This window comes from Cyprinus carpio, chromosome A5 (assembly GCF_018340385.1).
Source record: "Cyprinus carpio isolate SPL01 chromosome A5, ASM1834038v1, whole genome shotgun sequence".
Classification (NCBI taxonomy): Eukaryota; Metazoa; Chordata; class Actinopteri; order Cypriniformes; family Cyprinidae; genus Cyprinus; species Cyprinus carpio.
In genome coordinates this window covers 14660974-14688239 of record NC_056576.1, presented here as the reverse complement: position 1 = coordinate 14688239, position 27266 = coordinate 14660974, and the positions used below count along the sequence as shown (strand labels likewise).

Below are 27266 nucleotides of genomic sequence, written 5' to 3'. Positions count from 1 at the left end.
GGCTTCTGACTGGCACAAGAAAAAGGGAACACATCACTCTGCTGCTATCGTCTCTCCACTGACTACCAGTCAGGTATAGGACTGATTTTAAGATTTTATTATTGGTTTTTAAAGCTTTACACAACGTGTCCCCAAATTATATTAGAGATCTCTTAGGGTCTCACACACTGGCTAGGTCACTTAGATCAGTGGTTCTCAACCTCTTTCCTCTTTTTTTTTGCATCTCTCCTTTGTCTGACACACCCATTTCAGGTCTTGGAGTCTCTACTAATGAGCTGTTGATCTGAATCAAGTGTGTTTGATTAAGGAGACATGGAAAACCTGCAATGTTGGGGGGCCTCCAGGAATGTGGTTGGGATTGGGAACCACTGACTTAGATTAGTAAATCAGTTGTTGCTGACTGTCCCTCGGTCCAAAAAGAATTTTCAAAAGGGGACTGCACCTTTTCAGTAGTAGGTCCACAATTATGAAACGGTCTTCCCCTGTATATTCAGCAGGCTTCCTCTATAGAGGCTTTTAGGTCCCAGTTGAAGACACATTTTTTAAGTCTGGCCTTTGAAGTAGAGAAAGTTTGACTTGGGAACCTTTAATAAATGTTTGTTTACTTGTGTGTAAGTTATGTGTGTGTATTTTATTTTATCCTTAACTTTTGAAGCACTTTGGCCAACAAAGTTGCATTTAAATGTGCTTTATAAATAAATGAAGCTGAAGTTCATATAATTTCCTGTGGTTCAATTAGTGAAGAAGCAGGTTGTTAAAATAAGCTGAGTGGGAGATGAGAAAATACTGGGAGCTAATGCCCTGCTGTAATATGCTCAATAAAGAGGAGATTTTCTAGTTCTGTAACAAGACTCATGCTTTTTTCCTTAAGCAGGTCAGTTGCTAGTTCATATTTGTACTTTAATTAAAGTAAAACAGTAATGTTATTTCAGAACTTATTTTGAGCAGAAACGATCACAATCCAAATAAGATATTATGGTGCATCATAATGCATTCAGTCTGTTTTGCCTCGCCTTCCTGTACTTCTCCTTTCATCTCTCTTAGAGAAGATCTCTGAGCTGATGTGTGTGTGAGTCATTCGAGCATCCAGCGAGTCTGTTTCTGACACACTAAGTCGCTGGGCCTTGGGTTGAGATGATGCTTTAGATCACTCTATACTCACATACACACCTCTTCATCTCTCTGGGCTGGATCAAACTGATCTTGCTGTCATATAGACTTGTGGATCATTACTAAGAGACACATCAATCAATCACTCTTCAATCACTAATCAATGTGCACTTCTGAAGAACTCGGTTCCCTGTATTGCTGTCAGTACACTCTGAAGGAAATGCAGAGGCTTTCTATGACACGCCGTGGATGTGTGTGTGTTCTGCTGATGTGTTAGTTTTACAGAGAGTAATAGAACCCCTACCACCATCACCACACACAGTTCTGTCATCTGTAGCGCTAAAACATGTTAAAGTGTAATGGCCTGTGTAAATTGCACTCGGTCACAGCACCTCCCCCTCCTCCTCCTTTTCCTACTTAGGATGAGTCACATATCTACCCCTCCTGTGTTTTCTTCTTAAACACATCCTTTCTGCCTGGTTCCCTCTATGTATAAGCCTATTTGATTTCATAACACACTTTTCTCCCGTCTTTATTGTCTAATGTGCTTATTGCAATCAGTTGCAATGGTAATCTGTTTAAGTTAGTTAATGAAGAATGTATTAGTAAAAGAGGGAAAGCCAGTGAACCTGCCTGGATCTGAATGTCAGTAGCTGTATGTTTTTTTTTTTTTTTTTTTTTTTTTTAAATGAAGGATATTATTCTGATTATGATGTTATTGGAAGCAGATAATGAAGATTGAAAAAAATGACTTAGACCTTAGAAACACCCTGGCAATGTCTTAGAACACCCTAGAATGCCCTAGCAACCACAAATGTGATAAAACAACTCAAAACACCTTAGCTTATTGTCTATGCATATTTTCTTGTGTATTCTACATTATAGTGTTTTACTGCCAGATTTCATTAAAAAGATGCAAGGTGTTATTTTTTTTCTTTAAATTTTTAATGTAACGGAAGTAGTGACAGATAGTTTCTTCCATATCTTCCATGACGTGCATCTGAGTGATTATCAAAAAAAGGAAAAATGTCCATATTGTGATGTACAGCCAAGTAAAAAAGAAAGGAATAACTTTTGCATGGGACTCAATCGACTGGTTGTTGATTGATAAGAGGCAGATCCTAAAGCGAACTTGTCTTCTTGTCAATTGTGAGAAAGCGGCCAGGGCTTAGTGGACTAAATGATTGGAGAAGTCCAGCATACATCACCAGGGAGAAATCTGATGTTTCACTGGAAGATCGAGTTAGGGGTTTTGATTAAATAATAAAAAAAGATACATGTGAATGAATTGTTCAGAATAAGACCATTAAGATCCATTTAGACAGGGTGAATTAGGGTGAATTTCCATAACATTCCAACTTTAAAAATGGGCAAAACAATATTATTATACTGACTTAAGCCATGAGATAAAAACATTGAGTAGGCCATGAGATGAAAATGAATCGGTAATCAAATTGCCAATTATATTGCATATTGCATATTAGCCAAATTATTGTTATTGTTTTTAGGGCATCTCTAACTCCCAGACAACGCTTAACTTTCTTTAGCAACGAGTGATTACATTCCATTCTGCTGAGAAGAATGCAGTCACATGATCTGAGAGGAGGTTGTGTCCCTCAAGGGTTTATGGGAGGTTAACTGAGAGAAGGTTGTTTTGGAATGTCATTCAAACTCTTTGCATGATGTTTTCACTGACACTTGCACACTTCCTACAGTCATTTTTGGACTCTAAATACATTTCACAGTTTAAGCAATCATCAGTCATTGCTGGGTGTGTGTTTCTCTCTTGCATCTGAGAATATGGTTTTTGCATCAGTAGGTATGTTTTATGAGCACTGCAGAGCAACCCCTCTCTTGCTCGTCTCAAGGGGTTAGTATGAGATTGGGAGTGTGCCGCAATAGTGTTAGGAATGGAAAAACAACAACAAAAACTTATATAGATGGATAGTAGTATATAGTATATAGAGATATTAAGAATTTTCTTTTCTAAATAATAAGTGATGGTGCTAAAGTGTTCCCCTCAAGTAAATATGACACTTTAGCAAGCCAAGTCACAGCTAGAAAGGTAGGAACTGCTGCTCTTTCAGCCACTCAGAATATGGGCAGTAACATTTGTTTAAAATAAATAATTTTATCGTGTAAGTATGCATCAAATTGATCAAAAAGGACAGTAAAACTTTTATAAAGTTACAAAAGATTTGTATTTCAAATAAATATTGTTCCTTTGAACTTTATATTCATCACAGAATGACTGCTTTCAACATTGAGCTGCTTTCACATTGATAATCAAATTTCAGCAGCATATTAAAATGATTTCTGCAGGATCATGTGACACTGAAGAAAGACAGGAGTAAACAGCTGCTAAAAAATCAGCATAAACAAATTACATTTGAAAATATAAAAATTTTGCAGGTTATCTGCAGGTTTTAATGTCTCTCTTTTTTAATATCTCTCTCTCTTTTCTTTCTCTGCATGGTAGTTCGTTACTCTGGCTTCGTGTTCTCAGTTCTGACCCACTTACATCCATTCACGTCCAGTCTGTCCCCTGCAGGGTGGGTGAAGCTTTTTTAAGATCTTTACTTGTACCCCTCCACCACTCCTACCCACATCTTTCTCTCTTTCTCCTGTCTGCTCTCGCTTTGGTAGGGTTTGAGTTTACAGTCTAAGCTCTAAAGAGTTTTTTTTGTCTTTTGTTTTTGTGATGTGGTTGGTCTCTGAGCTGAATGTGCATATCTCCCTCCCCCTAGTGACTCGGTCACCTGAGTTTGGATTCAGCCAATTACTTGGTTTGCTTGACTGTCAGACCATCAGCCCCCAGAAGGCCTGATAAATGTAGCCAGCAGACGTTGGACTCTACACTTTCAGCACAGACAGACACACACACACACACACACACACACAGTAGAGAGACTATAGTATCCTGTATCTGGAAAGAGAGAATCACTTTTTTCTTATTCAGGTTTCCTATTATGCAGGGATATTTTTTAATCCCCTTTCTCACACAGATTTTTCACTTTCAAAGTAGGCTGCTTTACTGAAATTACTATTCTAAATGGAAACAACTTGCTAGGTGCAAACGTAGACAGAAATGTTCTTAGAATCAAATTGGTATTACCATGATCTGCCCTAAAATATACTGCATTAATTTTTAGAAGATGATGTACAATTGTGGTTTTTAAACTTGGTTTAAACAATGGTTTCATGCACTTGGCAGACAATAATGTAACACACAAAACACAGCAACTGTGTTTTTGCAGTCATATGCAGTCGGTAATCATACAGATTTAACTTTCACAAACATTAAAAACACAAAACTTGCATTATTTTAAGACTGACGTCACTGAAAATAATGATAACAGATGAGTTAGATGCAGTGTTGGGGAAAGTTACTTTTAAATGTATTGCATTAAAATATTGCAATACTCCATAAAAAAGTAACTAATTGCATTACTTTTTATGGAAAGTAATTTATGATGTTAGTTCTGGATTAGTTTTTGTCACCTGAGCTGGGCTTGCTTATGTATTTTAATAACATAAAACCCAAAAGTTATATTTTTAGCAGCTGTAAAGGCCATTTCACAAGTAACTTGCATTACTTGTAACGTTTTATCCCCAACACTAGTCAGATGTTAACTCGGTAACCACCCTTGACTGATTCAGTCAGGCTCATTCAGTGAAAGATTCATCAGACTTATTTAAACTGCTAACTTGTGAGGGTTTTTTTTTTTATAGTTATTCCTTAAAAGAACCACTCAAAAGTGTCATTTGCTCTTATATTGGTTTGCACTGGTAATTTATGTGATTTTTCTTTCTTTCCAAACCACTTAAGCACAAATCCCATCCCACAGCCAATTTCATTGGTCAACTCACACAGCCATCTGTTAAGAAAAGTTCAAACTTCATGGATTCAGTTCAAAGTTCAGAAAGATGGATCTCATGACAAACAGTAATGCTATCTATCAGGATGTGCTACCAAAAACTAAGGTTAAGGTTAAAGGTTGGTATTTGTTTCAGCATTGTGTAGGCTAATTGCATATTTGATTGACATGACCAGTGAAATGATGCTTTCATTTTCATGACCAAAGAAATCTTAAGAAACGCCTGGGTGAATTTGCACTTAACTGATTTGAGAAAAAAAATCATACTGATCATATTTTTGATTCACTATAAATAACTACCTTATATGAATAATTTGTGAATTAGCTAACATGGTTGTGCTGTATGTTTTCTTTTGCATGCAGCTCATGAGAAAAGTTCAGAAGAAAGAAATGTTTGTATTTTTATAATTTTATTGATTTCTAGCATTCCACCATATCTCACTCACACACACACACACACACACACACACACACACACACACACACACACACACACACACCCACACACACACACACACACACACACACACACACACACTCATTTCACATTAAATACAGACCCTTTAATTCCCACAAACACAGTGTGTATATGTGTCAGAGATGTGTGACCGGCTCTGAATGAGTGGAATGCTTCTCACGGTTTCTCTGAGAGGTCAGAGCTTTGACATCACATTAGAAATGTGCAACAGATACTGGGTAACCAGAGCAGTAACACACAGAGACAAGGTTCTGGCTCTCTGTGTGTCCCCACTTTTTGGCTTCTCTCTGCCCCTTCATGCCTTTTATTGTCCCATTTCCATCACGTTTACATTTTCATTGTAACTCTTTGTCATTTTTTCTTTTTGAGTCAGCAAAGCCTCAGTGGCGTGAATCAGTGTTTCATAAGCAGCTGAGTAAAGAATCTGTCTTTATTCCCTATCCCTGTCTTTCTTGGGCTATGTTTTGTGAGGATTTAGACTTTTGTTTACCCCTGCTCAAGGCTTGTTTACATTAGAACTTGTTAGAATGTCCTGACAGACTCACAAGAGGCTCTGCTATCCTTTCAGGCCTGAAATATTTCACACACTAAACAACCAGCCATCCTCAACAAGACACTTTTGCCTGCTACGACCAGTTTTTACCTGCTATAATCCATCTGTTTCTTGATCTGTCTATCTATCTATCTATCTATCTATCTATCTATCTATCTATCTATCTATCTGTCTATCTATCTGTCTGTCTGTCTGTCTGTCTGTCTGTCTGTCTGTCTGTCTACCTTTTTACTCAAGTTCATTGAATTAAAAACAAGAATGACATTTTTCTGTGATCAAAATGTTTGCGAGTGCTGATCATCTTAAAACGGCATGCTGTAGGCTGATTGATCTTCTCCAGTGATCCATCAGTTTATCAATAAAGGAGATCCTTATGAAGCCTTTATGAGTTCAGGGGTGTAGTAGAAAACGGTGCCTGTGGAGATAATTAAACATAGCTAGTCTTGCACTCATTGTTCTGCATATTTTTCTTTTGTTTGTCTGAGAAATGTCATGTTTCCATAAGGATAGGCCTCAGTAGTTTCTTTGCTGTTTGATGGTGGGTACTGTAAGGCCTCTTCCAGAGCTCTTTGTCAGGATTTACATTACGCTCTGTTCTCTCTCTCTCTCTCTCTCTCTCTCTCTCTCTCTCTCTGGCTGTGACACTGGCTGATTTGTTTGAGTGTTGTTGTTTTGGCCAGCTAAAACACAATAGCCATGTTAACCTCCATTCTCTGCCCACTCAGTGAGCAGCTGTGTGTAGTAATGTAATGCTCACAGGTGCTCAGTGTTTCTGTATCATTCACTCTAGATATGACTTCATTCACAGAACAGCTATCTAGCATCATGTGTATATACTTATATCATACTAAGAAAGTTATACATTGTGGTATTTTCCGTCAAGGTTTGATATACTGGACATTTGAATCAATGATTTTTACAATATTAATAATCAATTTATCTTTCTGTCTCTTCTTCTCATTGTTCCCTGTCTGTCCTTCTGTGATTATTATTTTTTTCTCTTGTGTGTCTTTTTGTTATCATGAACTAACACCTCCCTCTCATTTCCTGCCCTCCATGATTTGGTTGCTCCTTCTGTCTTCATCACTCTTGACAGGACGCAGGCAGAGATGGCCCATACGTGTCGCGGCACCATCAACCTGGCCACAGCACACATTGACACCGAAGATGCCTGCAATATTGTTCTGAGCAGTGGGGGGCGCACTTACCATCTGAAAGCCAGCACAGAGGTGGAGAGGCAGAGATGGGTCACAGCACTGGAGCTGGCCAAGGCCAAAGCTATCCGAATGATGAACAATCAGTCCGGTAATGAACATATTTATTTATTTATTTATTTATTTTTTTAAGTTTGTGCTTTTAAGATGAAATTAATCATTGCAACACTGATTTGACAAAACTTTATTTTGGGCTTTTAAATTGTTAATTAAAATAATTGCCACAGTGATTCATCTATAATTAACATATCACATCAGTCCTCTTCAACAAACATTTATGTGAAGTTTCCTGGCAACAATTGGTAATTTTAAAGTTCCTTTTGTAGCAAATGAGGACACTCATCTGCCATTTTGGCAAGATGGCATCTTGTCATGTGGTTGAAAGTGTTACTTTGTGACTGAAACGGTATAGAAATGCAGGGCTCAGCAATAAGATTTTTTTTTTTTTTTCAGTTGGCAGTCAGTTGATCAAATTAGCGACTATCCCCACCACAAAAGCGTCCATAGATTTTCACGTCCGGCCTCTATATATAGCCCCACCACAAAAGTGTATAGCCTATTATATATATATATATATATATATATATATATATATATATATATATATGTATATATATATATATATATATATAAAACTTTAAAAAGAAAGAAAATACATGTAATGAAATTAAGCAATAAGAACTGGTAATTAACCAGCTATAATGTATCCATGACAGATATTAACTCATGGATGCACATTGTCTGAAGATACAATGGCGCACAATGATTTGCCATTTTCAGCCTATTCTAAATTCCAAAACAAAACAAACAAAGAAACAAAAAATAAATAAATAAAAAAGATTAAAGCGTTACCTGGACAACATTTCCCTGATATTGTAATAATGAAATCAGAATATAACAATTTAAAAATTATCAAAGAAACACAAAAACCCAAAATACAAAATTTCAATATACAATTTCAAAATTAAAGCTTCATCTGGTGTGAAACTTTCTCAGGCTGTTCAGGCTGTCCTTGTTGTTGAGCCCTGGAATGATTGCATTTGGACTGCACATGCTCGAACATATGTTTTTTGTGGATTGTTTAGTTTGCGGTAACTGCTGTGGGTCACTGCATTGCTTCTAAGAGATCAAATCTCTCTTTTCACTAAAGATGTCTTTGACCTGAAAAGTGAGCTGTCAAATGAACGGTATTAATCTTTGGCCTGAATCACAATATGCTGTAGATCTCTTCATTCTTCTCAATAACTGCTGAATCAAAGCTGAACCAGGCTTGATGAGACGGTACCTCTGGGTTTCAGGACTGTATGGAGCAAGATTTTATTGCTTATGTTTATGTAACAGTGCAATTCAAAATTTGGGATTCCAGTTATGGCTTCTAGAAGACATGTTTACATGGACTGCAAGACTCCAGCTATTTACTACTTTCAAATTAAGAGTTGGATATAAACAATGTGAAGACAACATTCATTAATCAATTACCTAAAATGCAAATGGCAATATGAATTTACTAATTTTGAGAATCTTAGGTCTTATTCGTATTGCAGTCATTGTAAATATAGCCAGTGCCTGCTTTTTTGCAGCTCTCTTTTTTTTAATGAAAGACAAGGCACTATTTGGTCATTCATTCAGTAAAGCTGTTACTGCAAGTGTTTAAAGATACATGGTCACTTCTTTTTAATTAAAAATCTGCAAATAAAATAATCACTATTGTTCCAGGGCTCGCTAATACTTTAATTAAACTCTTAAGTCTAGCTCTAAATCTTATCATAGAAAGCTGTATGAATCACTCAGTGCATTGTCTGTTAGTTCTTTGGCAGTCCTCGGGGGTCAGAGTGGGTCAGCACGTTCACCATGTTACAGCGCTGTCCTGTATTTGAGAGCCAAAGCGCTCATCACCTGTGACACACAGCTGTCATTGCTCTGTGAGCTCCTGAAGCAGATGGCTTCTGCTTTTGGGTAGAACTTGTGTTTTATATACTCATACCACCAGACGTTAACCATGCATGTACTTTAACACTGAAAGAATGTTTTGCTGTATTTTATGAACACGAATGAGTGTTGAATTTATGTGTTGTACATGCCATTGTACTTATAAATTGATAACTGACAGTTACAAATGTTTTTTTATATAATATATGATTTTTTATTTATTTGTCAGATTTAGCAGATTTGTTTACACAAAGATATATAGCTAAAATTTGTATTCATCATCCTATGAGTGGGATAAAGTGGGGGGGGGGGGGGGTTCTGCTGTTCACCACAAGGGGGCAGCTGTGCTCATTTTGGCACGTGATTTCCGTTCCCATGAGAACCTAGCCAGCACTCACATGACAACAGAGCTCTTTTTTATTTCTCAGATTCTGGTCCATGTGAAACCCTGGCTGTGCTCCAGCCACCTCTCTTCATTCCATTCCAGATGCTGCCCACTCTTTCCTCTCACACACAAACAAACCAAAGCTTTCTATTTTTGTGGAGCTGTCGCATTCTGTGTTCTGTCTATATGAGTGGTATTTGTGTCAGTATAAATGACAGACTTATTCCTCTGTGGAGTTGAATAGCAGACAGAACGCTAATGATGTTGGGTGTTTGTGGTCAGTCCACCTGAACTCTCTCAAACTGGAATGATTCATTCCCATTATCTGTGTGCCATGTACTAGAATAAATGGCCAGTAACGAATCATGTTCAGAACATTAAATATTAACGTCCAGTAAAATCAACTTGAAACCTCACCAGCTTTCACCAACTGACATTTCATGAAATGCAGTGAAATTAATTTACATTTGAGAAGTATGATGGCAGTGCTCACAATTAACCGACCCTTACAATATCATACAGCTAACATAATTCCATAATACATTACAAAATTAAAGTACCATTCAGAAGTTTGGGGTCTGTAATTTATTTGTTAAGAAATTCAATAAAAACGGTAATACTGCAAAATATTATTACAATTTTAAGGAACCATTTTCCATTGTAATATATTTATAATATAGGAATAAAATGTAATTTACCACTGTGATGGCAAAGCTAAATTTTCAGCAGCCATTACTCCAGTCTTCTGTGTCACATGATCCTTCAGAAATCATTCTAATATGCTGTTTTGGCACTTAAGAAACATTTCTTATTTTAATCAATGTTGAAAATAGCTGTGCTGCTTATTTTTGTGGAAACCATGATATATGTTTTTGTCTGTATTGTATTATATTATATAACAAATATCGATGACCTTCTAAACTGCTCATGTGAAAATCAAGATTAAGATTCAAATAATAAGATATTATTAAACAGGAACCGAAATATCTCAGAAATATTCTATTCTAATCTAGATAAGATTTTCAGTGGAAAATGTGGTTGCCTTTGTCAGCCTGAGCTGCGCTGGTATATGATGATGCCAGAATGTGATCTCCTGAAGGAAGTGAGAGACACAGAGAAGTGGGTCAGACTAACATCATTGATCTCAAGTTTTTAGATCAACACCATGAGCTCTAAAAGCCCCACTCAGAACAGTATCTATTTTTGCACCAGTATTTCTATCTGCATTCCCCACCTGTCTGTCACTCTCTCTCTCTCTCTCTCTGCCTTAGAGTCCCAGCAGATCCAGCTCACACTGTTTGTTTTCACATATAGTCTGAGTCACTCTGACAGCGGCTGATCCAGTGTCTGGTTGTCAGGATGGTGGGAGGGGGTGTCATGGTGATGTGATCCTGCATTGAGATCCTGCATAGACTGAAATACTAAATCGCCAATGCCAAGGTCACGGGATTTAAATTCCCAGGGAGGGGAACACATATGATAAATGTATAGATTTAAGGCTTTGTACATTTCTTCAGATATAAGCATATGCCAAAATAAATAAATAATCACCCACTAAACCTGTTTGTCACCTGATTCATGTAAACATGTGGTTTATAGTGTAATATCATGAAAAAAACAGCAGGTGGCAGGCCATACCTGACCTCAAGAGTATGACCACAATAGCTTTTAGAGTTTAGCTTTATCCCTAATCAAACACTCTTGAAAAATCCTCTAGGACTGGAATTGCCCACCCCTGTATTAGATATTTTAGTTATTGGGTCTTTAGTGGGCAAGCATCCCTATTATTATTGCTCATGCACACAGCTCCTCCACCCTGCTATGGATATGAATAATGATGCCATTTATTTTTTTTTTTTTTTGTAAAACATAGTCCTATCTAGAGACCAATGGTTGGTTGCATAAACTCAGTCACTATGTTAAGACTGTGTCTTAAGAACTAGTCTGACCAACTAATGGTTATTCAAGAGGTAATTACACTTAATTTTCAGATTCAGATTAGACCAATCTGTGGTTCTGTATAGCTGATGTGAAAGAAGTTATGTCCAGTCCAAAATAAAAAAAACCACAGATGACAGATAAATTAAAAAAATACAACAACCAATAACAAACCGACAACACAAACTGACAACATTAATAAAAACAGATCAGCTCATTCACAAATTTGTATGACCTTAACAACCACCCAGAACACTTTGTCACTGCATGGCAACATGCTGTTAACCACCTATAACACCATATATCAGCAATAAGATTTTAAAACGATCAGCTCATTCACAAATTTGTATGACCTTACCTTCACACTGTTGAAATTGGAACCGGAAGACAGAAGATTATGAGTGCAGCGCCGAAAAGAGGCAGAGCTACATCAGGTCTATAAACCACTCAGTATACTTTAGCAACCACATAGCAACACCCTGGCATTGTGGTGAGTCTTTCAAGGTCAGAAAATGTGAGAAAATTAAGGTCTAAGGGTTATTTTCAGCTAATAATTTGGGTGCACTTTGTTTGGATTTGTTAGGGTAAACTGCTTACTTTGGTTAGTTCTCAAATTACTGTTGGGACAAAATGCTCATTGGCCTTTAATTCACTTCTTTTAATATCCACCCTCTGCTCTAATTCCATCCTCAGTATGAGCTGTTTAACGGCGTGACATTGAGCTTGTTTAGAGTCTAATGAAGGTTTGCAGACATGCATGTGGTTTTTCAGCTTCCTTCCTCAGCGGGCACATCATAAGGCAAGAAAGTACATGTACACTCATTACCCAGCATTTCCTCAGCGGGCACATCATAAGGCAAGAAAGGAGTGCCTCACATCCTTGTCATCATTTCACACCCACCGCAACATGCCCAACATGTGGACAGCACATTTTCATTTAGACCATCATATTAATTTCTCACATTCTCATTATCGATCTCCATTCCTCTGTCCATGGTGCTGAAGTCTGTTCTTTGAGCAAAGTGTCAGCGATTAATTGGCAACGTTTCCCTGGTGTTCTCTCTCTCTCTCTCTCTCTCTCTCTCTCTTTTTTTCCTTGCTCTTATTTTCCCACCTATCTTACTGGCTGCCATCTCTCCCCCTCCCAGTCATTCTACCTCTCCTCTTTCTCTGTAAGCTCATTCATTTTCTCTGAGTGCAGAGCAGAGAACTGACACAAGTGACCCCTTCTTTTTTATGAGGGTGAGCTCCCTTGCTCTCTCTCTGTCTCGCACTCTCTCGTTCTTTCGTTTGGCTCCGGCTGGTTTCTTAACTGAGAAGCAGAGAGGAGAAGGAGGAGGAGGGCTCTCTCCTGTGTGTAAGTAATATCATAGCATGGGTCCATCCAGCTGATAGAAGCTCAGGATTGTGTTTTGGATTACATGAGTTGGTTTTGCCTAGATAGATTGTCATACCCAATGTATGTTGATATACTGTATCTGCATGATATATTTATTTAATTAAATACCTTCTAAGATATGTAAAGAATTTTTCTGCTATGGTTCAGTAGACTTTGAGTTGTTAACGCAAAGTTTCTATTGTGTGTGCATTGTTTGTAAATGGCAGGTGGGTGTATGTGTGTTATTTGTTATGTTCAACCTATCAAGCCTGACCTCATTTACTACACACTGACATGTCTGTGTGTGTGTGTGTGTGTGTGTGTGTGTGTTTGTTTGTGTTTTATAATCTTACACACTCCAGCCTGACCTGATTTACTACACACTGACAGATGGGTTATCTCTCTCTTCCTCATACCTCCATCCATCTCTCCTTCCTCTATCCTATGTTCCTTCCTTTTTTAATGTCTGTCCATTGGGCATTACATTGTGATTTGAATGTGGTTTGTTTGTGTGTGTATGAGAAAGAGACTGGAAACATGTATGTGGGTTTTAATCTCCATTTTTCAAGTACATGATTTGATCTGCATTGTGGTTGTTTATTAGTCATTGCCTGTTGCTTCATGTGTGCCTCTCTGTGTACGTGTGTTAGCCCACAGGGAGACTCACTGTACAGTTGAGAGACTCTGTATGCTTGGAAACACATTCAGCCTGGTTTCTACAACAGTAGTAATTGATTATAAAACTGTCTGGAAAGGAGAAGTAAGAAGGGAAATGTATGAAGAGACATGCTTTGGTGATGTTACAGTGTATGACGTGAATCCTCATGCTGTTTATCTGTCCAGCCATCCAGTCATTCACTCTCAGACTACAGTCTCAGATGGGATTACCACACTTTCTCTTGTGGACCTTTCTTTCTTTATTTCTCTTGCCTTTGTCACTCTGTCTCTCATTTTCCTCCTCTCATCTTCTTTTTCTATGGCTTTTGTGAGTGGTGTTTTTTAACTGTTTTATTCCCTCTGTCTTTCATCCAGTGTTGTTATTGTTAACTAAAACTAAAACTTGTTTTCATTAATTGAAAATGTATTTTATTTCAGTTAGTTACCAAGGCAATGTTTCAAAATCTCAAAGTTAAAGTATTAAAATAGCTAAAACTGAAATAAAAATAATTTAAAACTATAAATATATATATATATATATAGAGAGAGAGAGAGAGATACATAGATAGATAGATAGATAGATAGATATAGATATAAACAAATGAAAATAACAAAAACAAATAACAAAATTACTTATATTTAAATGAAAACTGTAAAATGTAAAAATAAAAGCTCATTCAAAATATTAATAAATATTATAATAGTATATAAATAACACTAAAAACTGCTTTCAGCTTAGCCTCTCAAGATCTGTGATTATCTTTTCTGTCAGCTCCTTTAAAATCTGTGAAAATCCCTCTTCAAATTTGCTAAAGAAATGGCTACAGTAAGCAGTTTGAGAATTTTTACATTCTGACTTCTGGCCTTTCTAGTCATTAAAAACATTAAAGGTCATTACATGAAGTATTATTCTTCTCTCTCGCTAGTGGTGGCATAGGAAAGACAGGGCGGCAATATTCAGCATGATCGCCCACTCCACTTCTTCATCTCAGAGCCCTTTATCTTAAAAATCACAATATAAAATGCTAGCAAAATTGCCACTGTTATCTGTTGACAAACAGATGCTGTTTTGATTGGTCTGTGTGAGAAGAAACATATGGGGCAGACTAGCATGATTTCAATTTTATCAGTGTTGAATTTGAGAAACAACTGACTAGATGTTTACATAATATTTCGTTAAGCAGAACAGTCATTCTAAGAAAGGTTTCTTGAACAGCAAATCAGCATATAAGAATGATTTTCTGAAGGATCATGTGACATTGAAGACTGGAGTAATGACTGGTAAAAAATTCAGATTTGCCATCACATAAATAAACAATGTTTTAATACAGTATATATTAAAATATAAACCATATATATTAAATGGTAAACTTTAGGAAACCCTACCATGTTGCCTATTCTTATGTTCCCTGATGTCTCTCAAATCTGTATCAATCTTATCCATGCATTGCTTTATCGTATGGTCCATGACATTGTTTCACTGCAGAGCTTTTTAATCTGTTCAACTCCCTTGCTATTTAGTTCCTTACTAGTGCTTATTTGGAGTCATTTTTCCTCTGCTCTTGCCACGTAGCTGAGCAGGTGGCACAGATGTCTTCTGTGATCTATCATCTCTTCATGTTGTAGCCTTTGCCCTTTTCAGACTGAAAGCTCTAGAGTCCTCCTACAACTAGAACAGTCCAGTCTAGACATGAAGAATTTCCCAGAAATCCCTGCCCACTCCGTTTCTCTCACATTTGCACTCAAGCACAAATGCAGACATAAACCGGGGCGTCTCACACCAACATTTTAGCTCTATGTATACAAGTGATTTCTCTCTTGAATGCTCCATGGTGTGAAATATAGCAGGTGCAGAGGGGGAAAGTGAGAGACAGAGAGGGAGATGCTGGGAGAAAATCTGTATGTGTAGGAAACACTCAGGCAGGGAGATGGACAGATCTGTAACATCATGGCTCACAAGAACGGCTCTGTTGTCTAGCCACCTCTTCCCACTGGACTGATCTCAACTGAATCACCAAAATACTCAATTCAGTGATCACTCCTGGCCGCTGGCCAAAAACGATCTGTTGTGCCTAGTAAACAAGTGTGAACAGTGAAATCTCACCCTTTCTTTATGTAAACACTGCGTTTGGATGTGGACATTTGCGGTGGGTGGAATATGTGGAAGAACTAAGAGAGGAGCAGAGCATATGGCATATTAAATGTTTGCAGAAGGAAAGGGCTATGATATGAAATTGTGTCTCTGCGGTAGGCCATATCCACCCTTGATTACAGCAGGATGCAGCCATGCTCATACGTGTGCTCCTGTGGTTCTGTGTCATGCTGCTGATAGCGGCTTGAATAGCTGTCTGAACGTCAGATCAAAACCAGCAGCTTTTCTAAATAAATGAAATCTCTATTTTCCCTGGTGGTTTTGTTTACAGTATGCCTCTTTAAAAAAGATGACAATGAATGATGACCGAGAAGATATCAAAATGATAGCAAAATGGTTTGTATGTCTTGTGTATGATATGTGATGAACCAAGTAAAAATTTTTAAAAATGTTCCCCTCTGCTGTAGTTTCCAAATGAAATAAGACATCATTAATGTTAATGACATTAAATCAGAAGATGTGAGAATCAGTGGCTTTTGCCAGTTGTTAAGGATGTCAAATGGTGTTGATACCATTTGATAGTGTTATATTTTTTGTTATTTATATACTTTTATAGCAAATATTAATATTTAGCAATTTTTCATTTATTTTAAATATTTTCAGTTTTCATTTTAATTTTTGGTTTAAATTTTAGTAATTTGGTTATGTGTTTTTGCCATTTATTTATTTTTTATTTAGCTTATTTTAATTTCAGTTTTTAGTTTTAATTTTAGAACTTCAACACTGATGTTCAAAACTTATAGAAATGGTGGTGAATGACAACTTCAGTTTCGGTCTGTTCCTCACACAAATCATTTGACTTGAGAAGACATGGAATATGATGCACAACTCGCAATGGACTACTTTTATGATACTTTTTTGTATATTTGAAGTTTAACAGTCCCATTTCCATTTCACTTGCATTCCAAACATCACTCAGTTTCCTTATGTTTAGATTCACACTGTTTTCAGTCATTTGGTTTAACTATCATCATAATAATCCATCACATCAGAGGCGTCCGAGTGTTCTTGTACTCTAATGTATTCTGGATAATTTGGCACTGTGTGTACTAGCGAGGTCAGTGGCACTCCACTAACAGCCAGCTGGGTTACTGCCAGGATCTCCAGGGCCAAAGGGTAAGAGAAACTGAGAGGAGAGATGACTCTGTCACCTAAAGAGTTGTGACTATAGTGCTGGTGTGATCTGATACATGTTTTCTCACCACCGTTATGTTCTGCTAGCAGGCAATCTGTGTGTAAACAGTCCTGATGCCTTGTATATGCCTTTATTTCCTCTATGAATATTGGCTCCTATGACATTCACAAGGATTTAAGAGGGCTGTGTGTGTGTGTGTGTGTGTGTGTGTGTGTGTGTGTGTGTGTGTGTGTGTGTGTGTGTGTGTGTCTGTGTGTCTGTGTCTGTGTCTGTATGATTCATCGTTTGTGTGTTTATTGACGGTCTGCTGTAATTGCATGGGGACATTTGTGGATTAACTCTGAGATGTTGTGTCAGCCTGTAATTGAGGAATCTGGGCCCGGTTCCCCAAAACGTTCTTATCGCTAAGTAGTTCTTAACCTATTCCTTAACCTCTCTCTTAATGTTATGGCACGATTCCCGACACGTTTGTACGCTAAGTATATCTTCTGTAAGTCACACTTTCGTAAGGTTGGTCTGGACCATTCGTAAGCTCTCTCTTAGCGTTGTTTGAGCTCAAGACGCTAGTCACCGCCACTTTGCAGCAGTCTTTAGAAATCAGCGCAGCGCAGTACAAGTCCAACTATGGTATGTTGACAATGTTGTGGCTCAAAATTGATTTTATGTTATGGACATTTTAAGACTAATAATAAAGGATACAGGCCCAGGGGCGTGTCTAGAGCATTTTAAATGGGGTGGCCAGTCTGGGGCACTGGCTCAAAAGAGGATGGCGGGGGGACATCTGCATATTTATGTGGGATTCACTCTCGAAGTAGCAGTGATTGACACAATGATGACCAAAGCAATAGACGGGATGTGAAAATGGGCATTAAGACTAGAGCACCCTCACTAATTTTAGAAGCACCATCAGCGATTATTTCTGGAACCTGGTTAATATGCTTTTATTGCAAAACTATATACAAAAAAAATAAATAAATAAAAAAAGCACTTAATAAAACAATTGAATAAATGCATATTTATAAGTTAAGCACTTAACTAAAATAAGAATGCTAAAATAAATAAATAACTAAGGCTGACTATAATCAGCTTGCTTCCATTTAATGAGATAAGCCTACTCCTCATCTGAATTAGAAAAAATGCGCTTCTAGTCTTCAGTGATGCAAGAACGTTTGAGCATATCTTTGAGCAAAAGCAGAGCCAATTCATGTAAGAACAATGTATATTTAAAAGCACGCATCCAGTTTTGTGTGAGTGAAGGAAATCCACTTGCGAGTGGAGATTTGTGCTCGCGCATTACATGTATCACGTAACATTATGCGCTCTCGATATGTCAAATATCACGCTATAGAAACAGCCTAAAATTAAGTATAAAGAGGAGAAGAAAGCGGCCGTAGGCAGCTACACATGCCAGGATCCGCCACTGCCAGATGCAGTTAGAAATTTACTAAAAACAAGTCTTTTGCAAGACATCTGGTGGGGTGGGGGTGCCCTGGCCACCTGGGGTGGCCAGCCAAATTTCAGGGGGGGCCGGTGCCACCCATTACCCTAGGCTAGACACGCCTCTGTACAGGCCTATTTATGAAGTTGACTTTATTTGGTATCAGAACTAATATGGTGGTAATTAGCCTAGGCTATTTCGTAATGTCATTAAAGTGTTTAAATTGGCAATCACTTTTGATAATTAAAATCTGGCAAACAATTTGGCTCTAAATGGCTAAGATCTATAAATGGGTAAGCATGGTGGTGTCCAATAAGTGACCAACTACGGCAGCGATCCAACGTGTCCTTGTATTGAATCAAAGACGGAGCCGGCCGTGGAGCCGTTTAGTCCATGTCAATTTTTTTATTCGGCAAAACTTAAGGGCCCTTTTGACATTTTGCCTGACGTGCTATATTAAAAAGAATCACCTCCCAAGACAACTCATTATGGAGCTGCTTGACCTTCTCAGACCTGCGCTTGCCAGGCTAACGCGGCGGAATTTTGCTTTAAGCCCTGAAGTCCAGCTGCTTGCAGCGCTAAGCATTTTGCTACAGGGAGCTTCATCGAGGTCGTGGTAGAGGGCTACGGGATAAGCAAGACCTCGGTGTGGAGGTGCGTCCACACTGTCCCCAACGCCCTTCTGCACCATGCAGGGGAATTCTGATTGTAAAGTACCTTACCATTAATATAAAAGTGTATTATATATTTTTTAGAAGTCGTTAAACCCATGTCAAGAAGCAGCACAAGTGGCACAACAGGATAAGGAGGGTTGATGATTAGCGAGGGATACCCGGTTCGTCTACCCGTCACAACATATCGTGTGAACATATTACTGACAATTTGATAATTTAATTAATAGTCTATATTTTACGGATAACTTAAACAATGTTAAAATAAATGTTATTGGAATAATTTGAGGAATGTTTCATTTGCATAGAACGTGTTGTCTTTCTTAATGCCACAATGCACATCCCCTTTAAAACGAAAAACGAAACCTGAGCAATCGATGCCAACTTATTCAGCACCTTCACTTGGGACAGCGCCTTTGTAACGTCGGACGTAAGAGGCAGCGTGTTAAGAAACTTCCTAAGGAACACTTCGGGGAACACACTTAGGAACATAAACAACTTTGGTAAGATATATCTTTCGAGTCTTCTTAGCGCGCTAAGAGTGAGCGTTATCGGGGAACCGGGCCCAGATTGTCTGTGTGTGTATGTCATTCTTCTGTAAGCAGGGACCAATCAGCATATTTTAAACTTGCATCTGATTGGCTCTCTGACTCACTGATCGACTTGTCTCAGGCTTACGTGAAAGAGCATTCACTTAAGAAAGAGCCTTGTGAAATGTATTTTATTATTTATTGCAACAGAAATGCAACACTTGCTGAGAAGAAAATGTATGTGTGTTGGTTGCTTATTTGGATGGAAACATCTAATGATAGAATCTAAAAATGCTTGAAACGATTGTGGCCAGAAGATCATGTAATAATTGCAACAGGCCTGTCTCTGGTGTGCCGTCAGCCCTTCTTTCTTTTCATCTGGTATACTCTTTATTTCTTTTACCAGTTATCAGACTGAGTCACTGTCGCTGTTAGTCTTCAGCACAGGAACTCAGTTCTGGTAAGTGCTGGTCTGAAACGGCTGCATAGGGGGAAGGTGAAAAAGTCTCCTTTTTTCAGCATGGAATTAAAAAACATTGTTTGATTTGGGGCTAAAAAACGGCAGGCGCAAATATTTTCACATGTCACAATTTTTCAATTATAATTGCCTAGGTTTAGGTTTGTGTGTGTGTGTGTGTTAGTATGTATCCAGCATGTGCTCTAGCATGTGTGGCATGTGATTCCATGTGTGTTCACACACACATTACTGAAGGTGACCTTGTGGTGCAGAAGAAGTAATAGTGTATTGCACAGTGTCAGGTGATTCTACTGGTGTGTCTGTGTGTGTGTGGTTGTTACAGCACATCCGTGACCTTGCCCTGCTTTAAACATTCAGAGCATTGCAGCAGGCACAGAGCACTGTAAGGTCTAAACAGAGTGTTTTCTGGACAGAGTGTGTGGGTGTGTGTGTGTGTGTTTCTGAATGCAGAAGAACTGTCTCTATATTAACTTCACAGCAGAGATCCAGACAATACTTTTTGGAATAGATTTAAGTTTCCATCTGGGCACTAGTACTACTTAAAAAAAAAACAGTAAAAATAATAATCAAAGATAAGGATATTGGGCCTGGCCCCAGAGAGCCAAACAGTGGTGAAAAAAGGGGGAAAATATTAATTAATCTGATAATTAATTAATTAAATAATGATCAAATAGAATCTAATAAATGGAAGTTCAAAAGAACAGCTTTTATTGGAAATAGAATTGTCTGATGTGGTGGAAATGACAAAATAACATAGGGTTGGTCATAATTATATTTTTACACTTGTGTAAAAATTGCATATATTATTTACACTATATTTTTACACTATGAACATTAAAATAGCTTAGGATTATTTCAGTCTTTGTTTATATTATTATAGTTTTATGAATTTAATTATCATATTCTTATAGCGTTTCAAAATGCTAAAATTTAAACAACTGTTTAATTTAAAAAGTAGCCAAATAAATTAACTAGGTAGCAAAATAAAATAAACTAGGTTTCCAAGAGCTAGTCTAATGTGACTTTTATGTTACAAAAAAGAAGAAAAGAAAAAGCTGAATTTTTTTACTAATGTTTTACTAAAAATCTATCCTTAATGCAGCATATTGGCATTACTCTCCATAATAGGCACTGTAATTTAAGAAACATCTTATTCTCATCACTAAACTCAGGATAGCCATTTCAAGAAATGTGTGTGTGTGTGTGTGTGTGTGTGTGTGTGTGTGTGTGTGTGTGTGTGTGTGTGTGTGTGTGAAAGCAAGGACAGAAGGTGTGTTCAGTGGTCTATTCCAGTCAAGACAGCAGTGTACTGCAGACTACTGTATCCCTCCCTCCTTCCCCTCGCTCTGTCCTACTCTACACTGTACTGTAAACTGTGCACAAGGAGAGGAGTGCCAATATGCTGCACTATCGGAGTGTGTGCGTACGTGTTCTGAAGGTGAGGCGGGATAGCGAAGATGTGAAATCAAGGCCGTTAAGGTCTATAATTGCACTGGCTCTAGAGAGAAGGGTTTGCTCTTTTGGAGCATAATGGCAAGAGTGTGTGCATGCGCACGCGTGTGTGATTCCGGATGAGAAGACTCAGCAGTGTGTCCGCTTCCCCCTGCACTCAGCCAGCTGATATAGTAGTCCGGCATACTTCCTGTGCAGCGGCTGGTTGCGTAAGTGTATGCAAGCTTGTGAGGAGTGGAGTGGAGGGAAAGAGGAGCGGCAGGCCTGTAGTGTGGTGGAATGAAGAGTGGAGCATGCTGGGAGCCGGGAACGGTGCGCTCCTTCTGCAGATCAGGCTGCCTGAAACGCTTCGGCCATGGTCAGTGCGCTCCCGCTGGAGGAAGAGATGACACTTCCTCATCTTTATCTCATGCTCCTGCTCCTCTCGCTCTCGTACGGGCCCCGACTCGCTCCTCTTCGTTCTGTCATCTCCTGAACCTCACCTGCCTCAGAGGTAGGATATGACCGATAAAACTCTGGCTGTGTTCTGCTTTAATCAGTGTCTGTGATTTTTGATTTCCTAGTCACCATGCAAGGAAGTGTGGGGTCAGCACTTCCTCTCCAAGCCTCATTTTCATGTCCAGAGGTTGATTGACGTGTCTAAGGACACTGTAATGCCCATGATGTTCTTGACTTTGCTGTGGAGCTTGACTTTCTCTCTTTCTCTGAATCGCTCTCTGAATTGTATTTTTGCGTGGATTAAAATGTTGCTGTCAGTATTGTGATTTCTTTAGTACAGGACAGCTATTCAGTCATAACGTCAATTTGTAGGCCAACCCCGCTAATTGTCTTTCTGAATTTGCTGGGAGTTTTTGGAATAAAGTTAGGTTTGTGGCTAACATTGATAGAAGAGTTTTGCACATTATTTTTACCAAAAAAAAAGACATGCTGTCATACATCAAACATAATTTTTTGAACTGTTGTGTGCTACAGAGACATATGTTTCTACCAAACAGCAACCTCCTGCAATTCGTCAACTGGCCACTAGAGGCTGGCTGCAAAAGGAGGTCAATCCCATAGATTCCCCATGTTAAAATGCCCAACTTTACAGCAGAAAAAACATGTTTACAGCCTGGTTCAAAAAATGATTTTGGTCTATATAGCTAATTTTGCCCTTCATGACAATTGTGAGGGAGTGTTTCTGTTTTTGGTTGTGTTTTGAGTGTTTGCAGCCTGTATCTGTATTTTCAGTGCATTTCTGTATTTGGTTGTGTTTTGAGAATTTGCAGTGCTTTTCTGTATTTGGTTGTGTTGCGAGTATTTGCAGCGTGTTGTCAAACTGATGAAGATGATTTCTCTTGGCCACAGTATTCTTTCTATTTGCATGTGTTTTTTAATTTAAATCGCATCCAAATCTCTAGACAACAGTACTCCCAATTCTTCTGCAAAAGACAATCATACAGAATGATGAAAGATGAAATTATTATTATTGGACTTTAGTGAACCTTCACTTTAAATTGACAGTTCAGCAGTTTTTTTCAATGAGGAAGTTTGACACTTATGAAATTTTGACATAAAGGAGTATCTGAGCCCTATTTCTAATTTTAGTGGTCAAAATTGTAACAAAAATATCTTGAATCATGTGCGTGTTATATTTCTATCCTGCAGTTTATATAATAACCATGTGTTTTCACTTCATTAGACAGCACATTTCTATTTAATGTGCATGCCTTCTTTGCTTCTGGTCATTCAGGGGATTTTAGATTGAGTTTGTAATTTAAAATGATGGCAGGGATGATGATGAGTGAGTTTAGTCAATTTAACCAAATCATTTTACTCTGCAAATTAGTTCAAACAGTATCAAAAATCCATTAAAAACATGATGTAATGTCATTGTCACTGTTGTGTTGTTAAAACATGCAAGCTCATTGCAGCTCTGATTGCAAGGATATTAGTGACTATTAACACCTTAAAGGGGTCATATGACGTTGCTAAAAAAGAACACAATTTTGTGTATTTGGTGTAATGCAATATGTTTATGTGGTTTAAGTTTAAAAAACACATTATTTTTCACATGATGTACATTATTGTTGCTCCACTATGCTATCGCTTTCTGAAATGCGTCAGTTTTTACAAAGCTCATCATTCTGAAAAGCGAGGTGTACGCTGATTGGCCAGCTATCCAGTGCATTGTAATTGGCAGAATACCTCAAGCGTGTGATGGAAATGTTACTCCCCTCACCATACTGTGATACCGTGTGTCCCGGCGTGACGAGACAAAACCAATAAAACCCATTACAAACGAGGCATTTCTTGCATCCAGTGGGGACATAATTACTGATTATAATGACTTATATTGTCTTGCATCGCGCCGCGTAAACATAAAATGTTCTTTGCGTGAACATTTGGGTGGTGTTATGCAAATCTTCCCACACAGTGACATAGACATGTGGGGGCATGTTTAAATGAGGCATTTTAGGAGGTTTGAGACTTTCGTCTTTGCAACTTTAGGGATCTTATCTGTTCACGCACAGCTTGTAATACTCAAAAGAGAAAGGAAAACTTGAAATCGCATCATATGACCCCGTTAATACTCAGCTTAGACATCTTACAGTCAAAAGTAGTAATTTACAATGATAGTGGCTGTGATTTACTTAATTGCTGTCATTATATGACTGTTTGCTCTTACTGGGAAACTAATGTTTCCAGCAGTAAAATGTTGATGCCCAGCAGTGGTGCAAGTTCTTATATAAACTATTCAAGAGTCAAGACCAAGCTTTGTAATTGGTACATCTACTTTGTTCTCATTCATTCTGAGTGATGTATTAAGATGATCTGAAAGATTTCCATTCTGCTCTCAGATATAATAATAATAATAATATTTCAAAAGTACAGTTTGATTAAGCACCTGATCAGTAATTAATACTGTTTGGTGACTGAAAGTAGAAATTACAGTGATTATTCAGAGTCCTTAATCAGGTTTACCGATTTGTCAATCTTGATATGGCTGAGACTGTCTAGTGTCACTCTCTCTTTATCCTAATTGGATCTGATGCCACTTGAGTGATGTTGAGTCTTGCTAGCAGAACAGCAGCAAGGAAGAAACCACGTCAGCACCTGTTTTTCTCAGTACATTTAAATGTGCATTTATGCATTTAGCAGATGTTTTTATCTAAAGCAATAGAGTTATATTATATTATGTAGCACTGCAATGAGCAGAAAGCAGTGTTCAAAATTTTCCAACCTTCAAACAAACAAACCTAGCTAAGAACTACAGTATGCCTCCCTGAAAAATATGAGTGAACCTAGGAAAGTTTGGCACATCACCACTGATTCTGAAAAACTCTCCTGATGCATGACTGTGAGTATTCCTAAACTGGATCAATTGCCTGGTACAGAAACTCTGTATTTTAATATGAGGAACAGCAGAGGGTGGTGAAAACAACACAGTCCATCACTGGCCATGAGCACCCAGCATCAGTGACAAATATTCAGATAGATGACTTAAGAAGGCCAGGTCATTCTTAAAGACCCCAGGCATCCCAATCATTGCTTGTTTTCTCCTTTACAAACTGAGAAACACATGTGGCTGGACACAGACCAAGTGGCTATGGTTCAGCTTCTACCCACAGGCAATAAAAATCCAACCTCACTGCTATAATTTATTTACAGCAACTAACTTTCCAAAAACCCTGTTTTTGAATGTACTTATATGGCTATTGTTTCCATTCTGTCCAATTATTCACATTATAGGTTGATTTTTATGCACTTGCAATTATTTTTTATTTTGAATACATTTTTTGCACACACCAAAAATGCACTTACTTCTTATTGGCTTAGAGTATTATACTTTATGCCATTATACCTATACCTATGCCATTGCCTTAGACTTTGTTTATTACCTTATAATAATGGTTTATAATATTTAACACTAGCTTTTGTCATTTTTATGCTTATTTTCAGTAGGGAGGCATAGGTCGTAGATTTGGATATGATGTTATTTAATTTGTTGTGGAGGTGATTTACATTAGTTTATATGTCTGTTAAACTCAGGAGTGGCTAGAGAAGATTGATTCTGCTCATTGCAGTGGTACATACTGTAATCTATATCTGCATCATCATGTTTCATATGCAGCATGTCCACCAAATCTGGCTGTTCAGGTGTTGATGTTCTTTTGCCTTCTGCAGCTTTTATCACTCAAATAGACAAAAGCTGGTGAGAATGCATCCATAGATCCTATATAAATAAATGTAATGAATGCCAAATCATACAAGCTGCGAACTTGATGTTCTTTCTAAAAGGGTTTGGCGAATAGGAAATTCTCCTAATCAGGACATTTTTCACACATTGGAGTGGCAATCTAGAATTTTCTATAGTGAAAATATAATCTATATTATATAACAGTATAGTCTTTTCCACACTGTGAAGTATTATGCAATAAAGACAAGAATGCCAAAAAACAAAAAAACAAACAAACAAAAATGAATTGCAAGATGAGCTTTGCTTGTAGATTTTAGGCATCTTATGTTTGCAACATCACAGTGAAATCTGACAGTAGAGTTTATCCCATCTTTTTATCTTTTGAGTAAAATTTAAGTAAAAGTTGAAAACTTTTTTTAAATTCTATGTGAATGTGAAGTATTGCTGGCAGTGGCATTACTACAGTAAATTTGGAGGTATGTAACGATCTTATACATTTATTAATTCATAAGTAATTCCTTTGTCAGATTTATTACCAAATTATTGCAGGCTGGTAAGTTGTGCTCCTTAACATATTCACATATTAACATATTCATGTTAGTATTTCAGGTGTATAGTTGAAATTTGACCATTGAAAATGTAATGGTCAAAATGTTGGTTGGAGAAAATATGAAGTGCAAACTTCTGCAGTTGTATTTACAGAAACGTCTCGGTTATGTATGGTAACCCTCGTTCCCTGAAGGAGGGAAATGAGACGTCACGTCGGTGACTGACCAATTGGGATATCGCAATTAGTCAGTCACTGACGTAACGTCGAGAGTGACCGACTGAAAGGGAACAGAATGCTACTACCATTTCCATTTCATAGTACCATTTCAAGAACCATTTCATGTGCTAGTTATTCTGTAATCTGATGTTAAGATGATTTTAGATTGTAAATAAGACAGATGGTGCCAGAAGGATTTGTATGTGTTTGCATTTACTATTTAGTACTACTTTTTCTGTAATGACACTCTTTGTAAATAGATATTTGTGTGCACAGTTTGATGACTGTGACACATATCTAAAAAAAGACCTCTACGCTGACTGGTGCTTTGCAGCAGGTTAAGGCCTATAAGTGTTATAAAATAGAAAGTCACCATGTTCTTCTTTCGAAGGGTTCCCAGACTGAGAAGCTGCTGTGGAAATGAGCTGTAATCTCCAGCACGCAGCAGATTTACCCTATGCCAGCTGCACATTACCCTCAGACCTTTATCAGCAACTCTTCTAAAGCTGAAAGGTAACAGGGTAAAAACTGCTTTTAATGTAAAGCTGTGTGTTTTTTTTCAAACTATATGTGTGCTCCTGATTAAACCCAACAGAGGAAGGGAAAGAGATTTTATATTTGGAATAAAATACGAGTGTGCTGCATATTGTGTGGTTTATAATGTATATAATTAGTATGTGAAATAATATGCAACAATAACAAACGTTAATGGGACATTTTATTTACATATATATTTAAACATATTTTCAATTTATATATGTTTATAAAAAATATAACAATTTTAAATACAAAGAATCATGTTTTAAATGATATAAAAATGATATCCATTTCATTTTAAGTCCACTGCATTGCATTATGGGACACTGCACATTTTCCAGATATTCCTCTCACACACAATCAAATTTGCATACTGTGCACAATATAGGCCTATATACTGCACGAAA

At 37.6% G+C, this 27266-nt stretch overlaps 1 protein-coding gene across 3 annotated transcripts in view; it reads left to right on the top strand.

Moving 5' to 3' along the window:
- Nucleotides 1-27266, top strand: part of LOC109090226 (oxysterol-binding protein 2-like) — a 65981-nt gene that overhangs the window by 10881 nt on the left and 27834 nt on the right. The window contains exon 2 of one of the 3 annotated variants that reach the window (XM_042754502.1): nt 7116-7324. In XM_042754502.1, coding sequence (XP_042610436.1) covers nt 7116-7324 — 209 coding nt within the window. Of the gene's footprint in view, nt 1-7115; nt 7325-12658; nt 12843-21297; nt 21870-27266 lie in introns of those variants that run through there. The other 2 variants (XM_042754500.1, XM_042754497.1) reach the window with 2 other exon arrangements.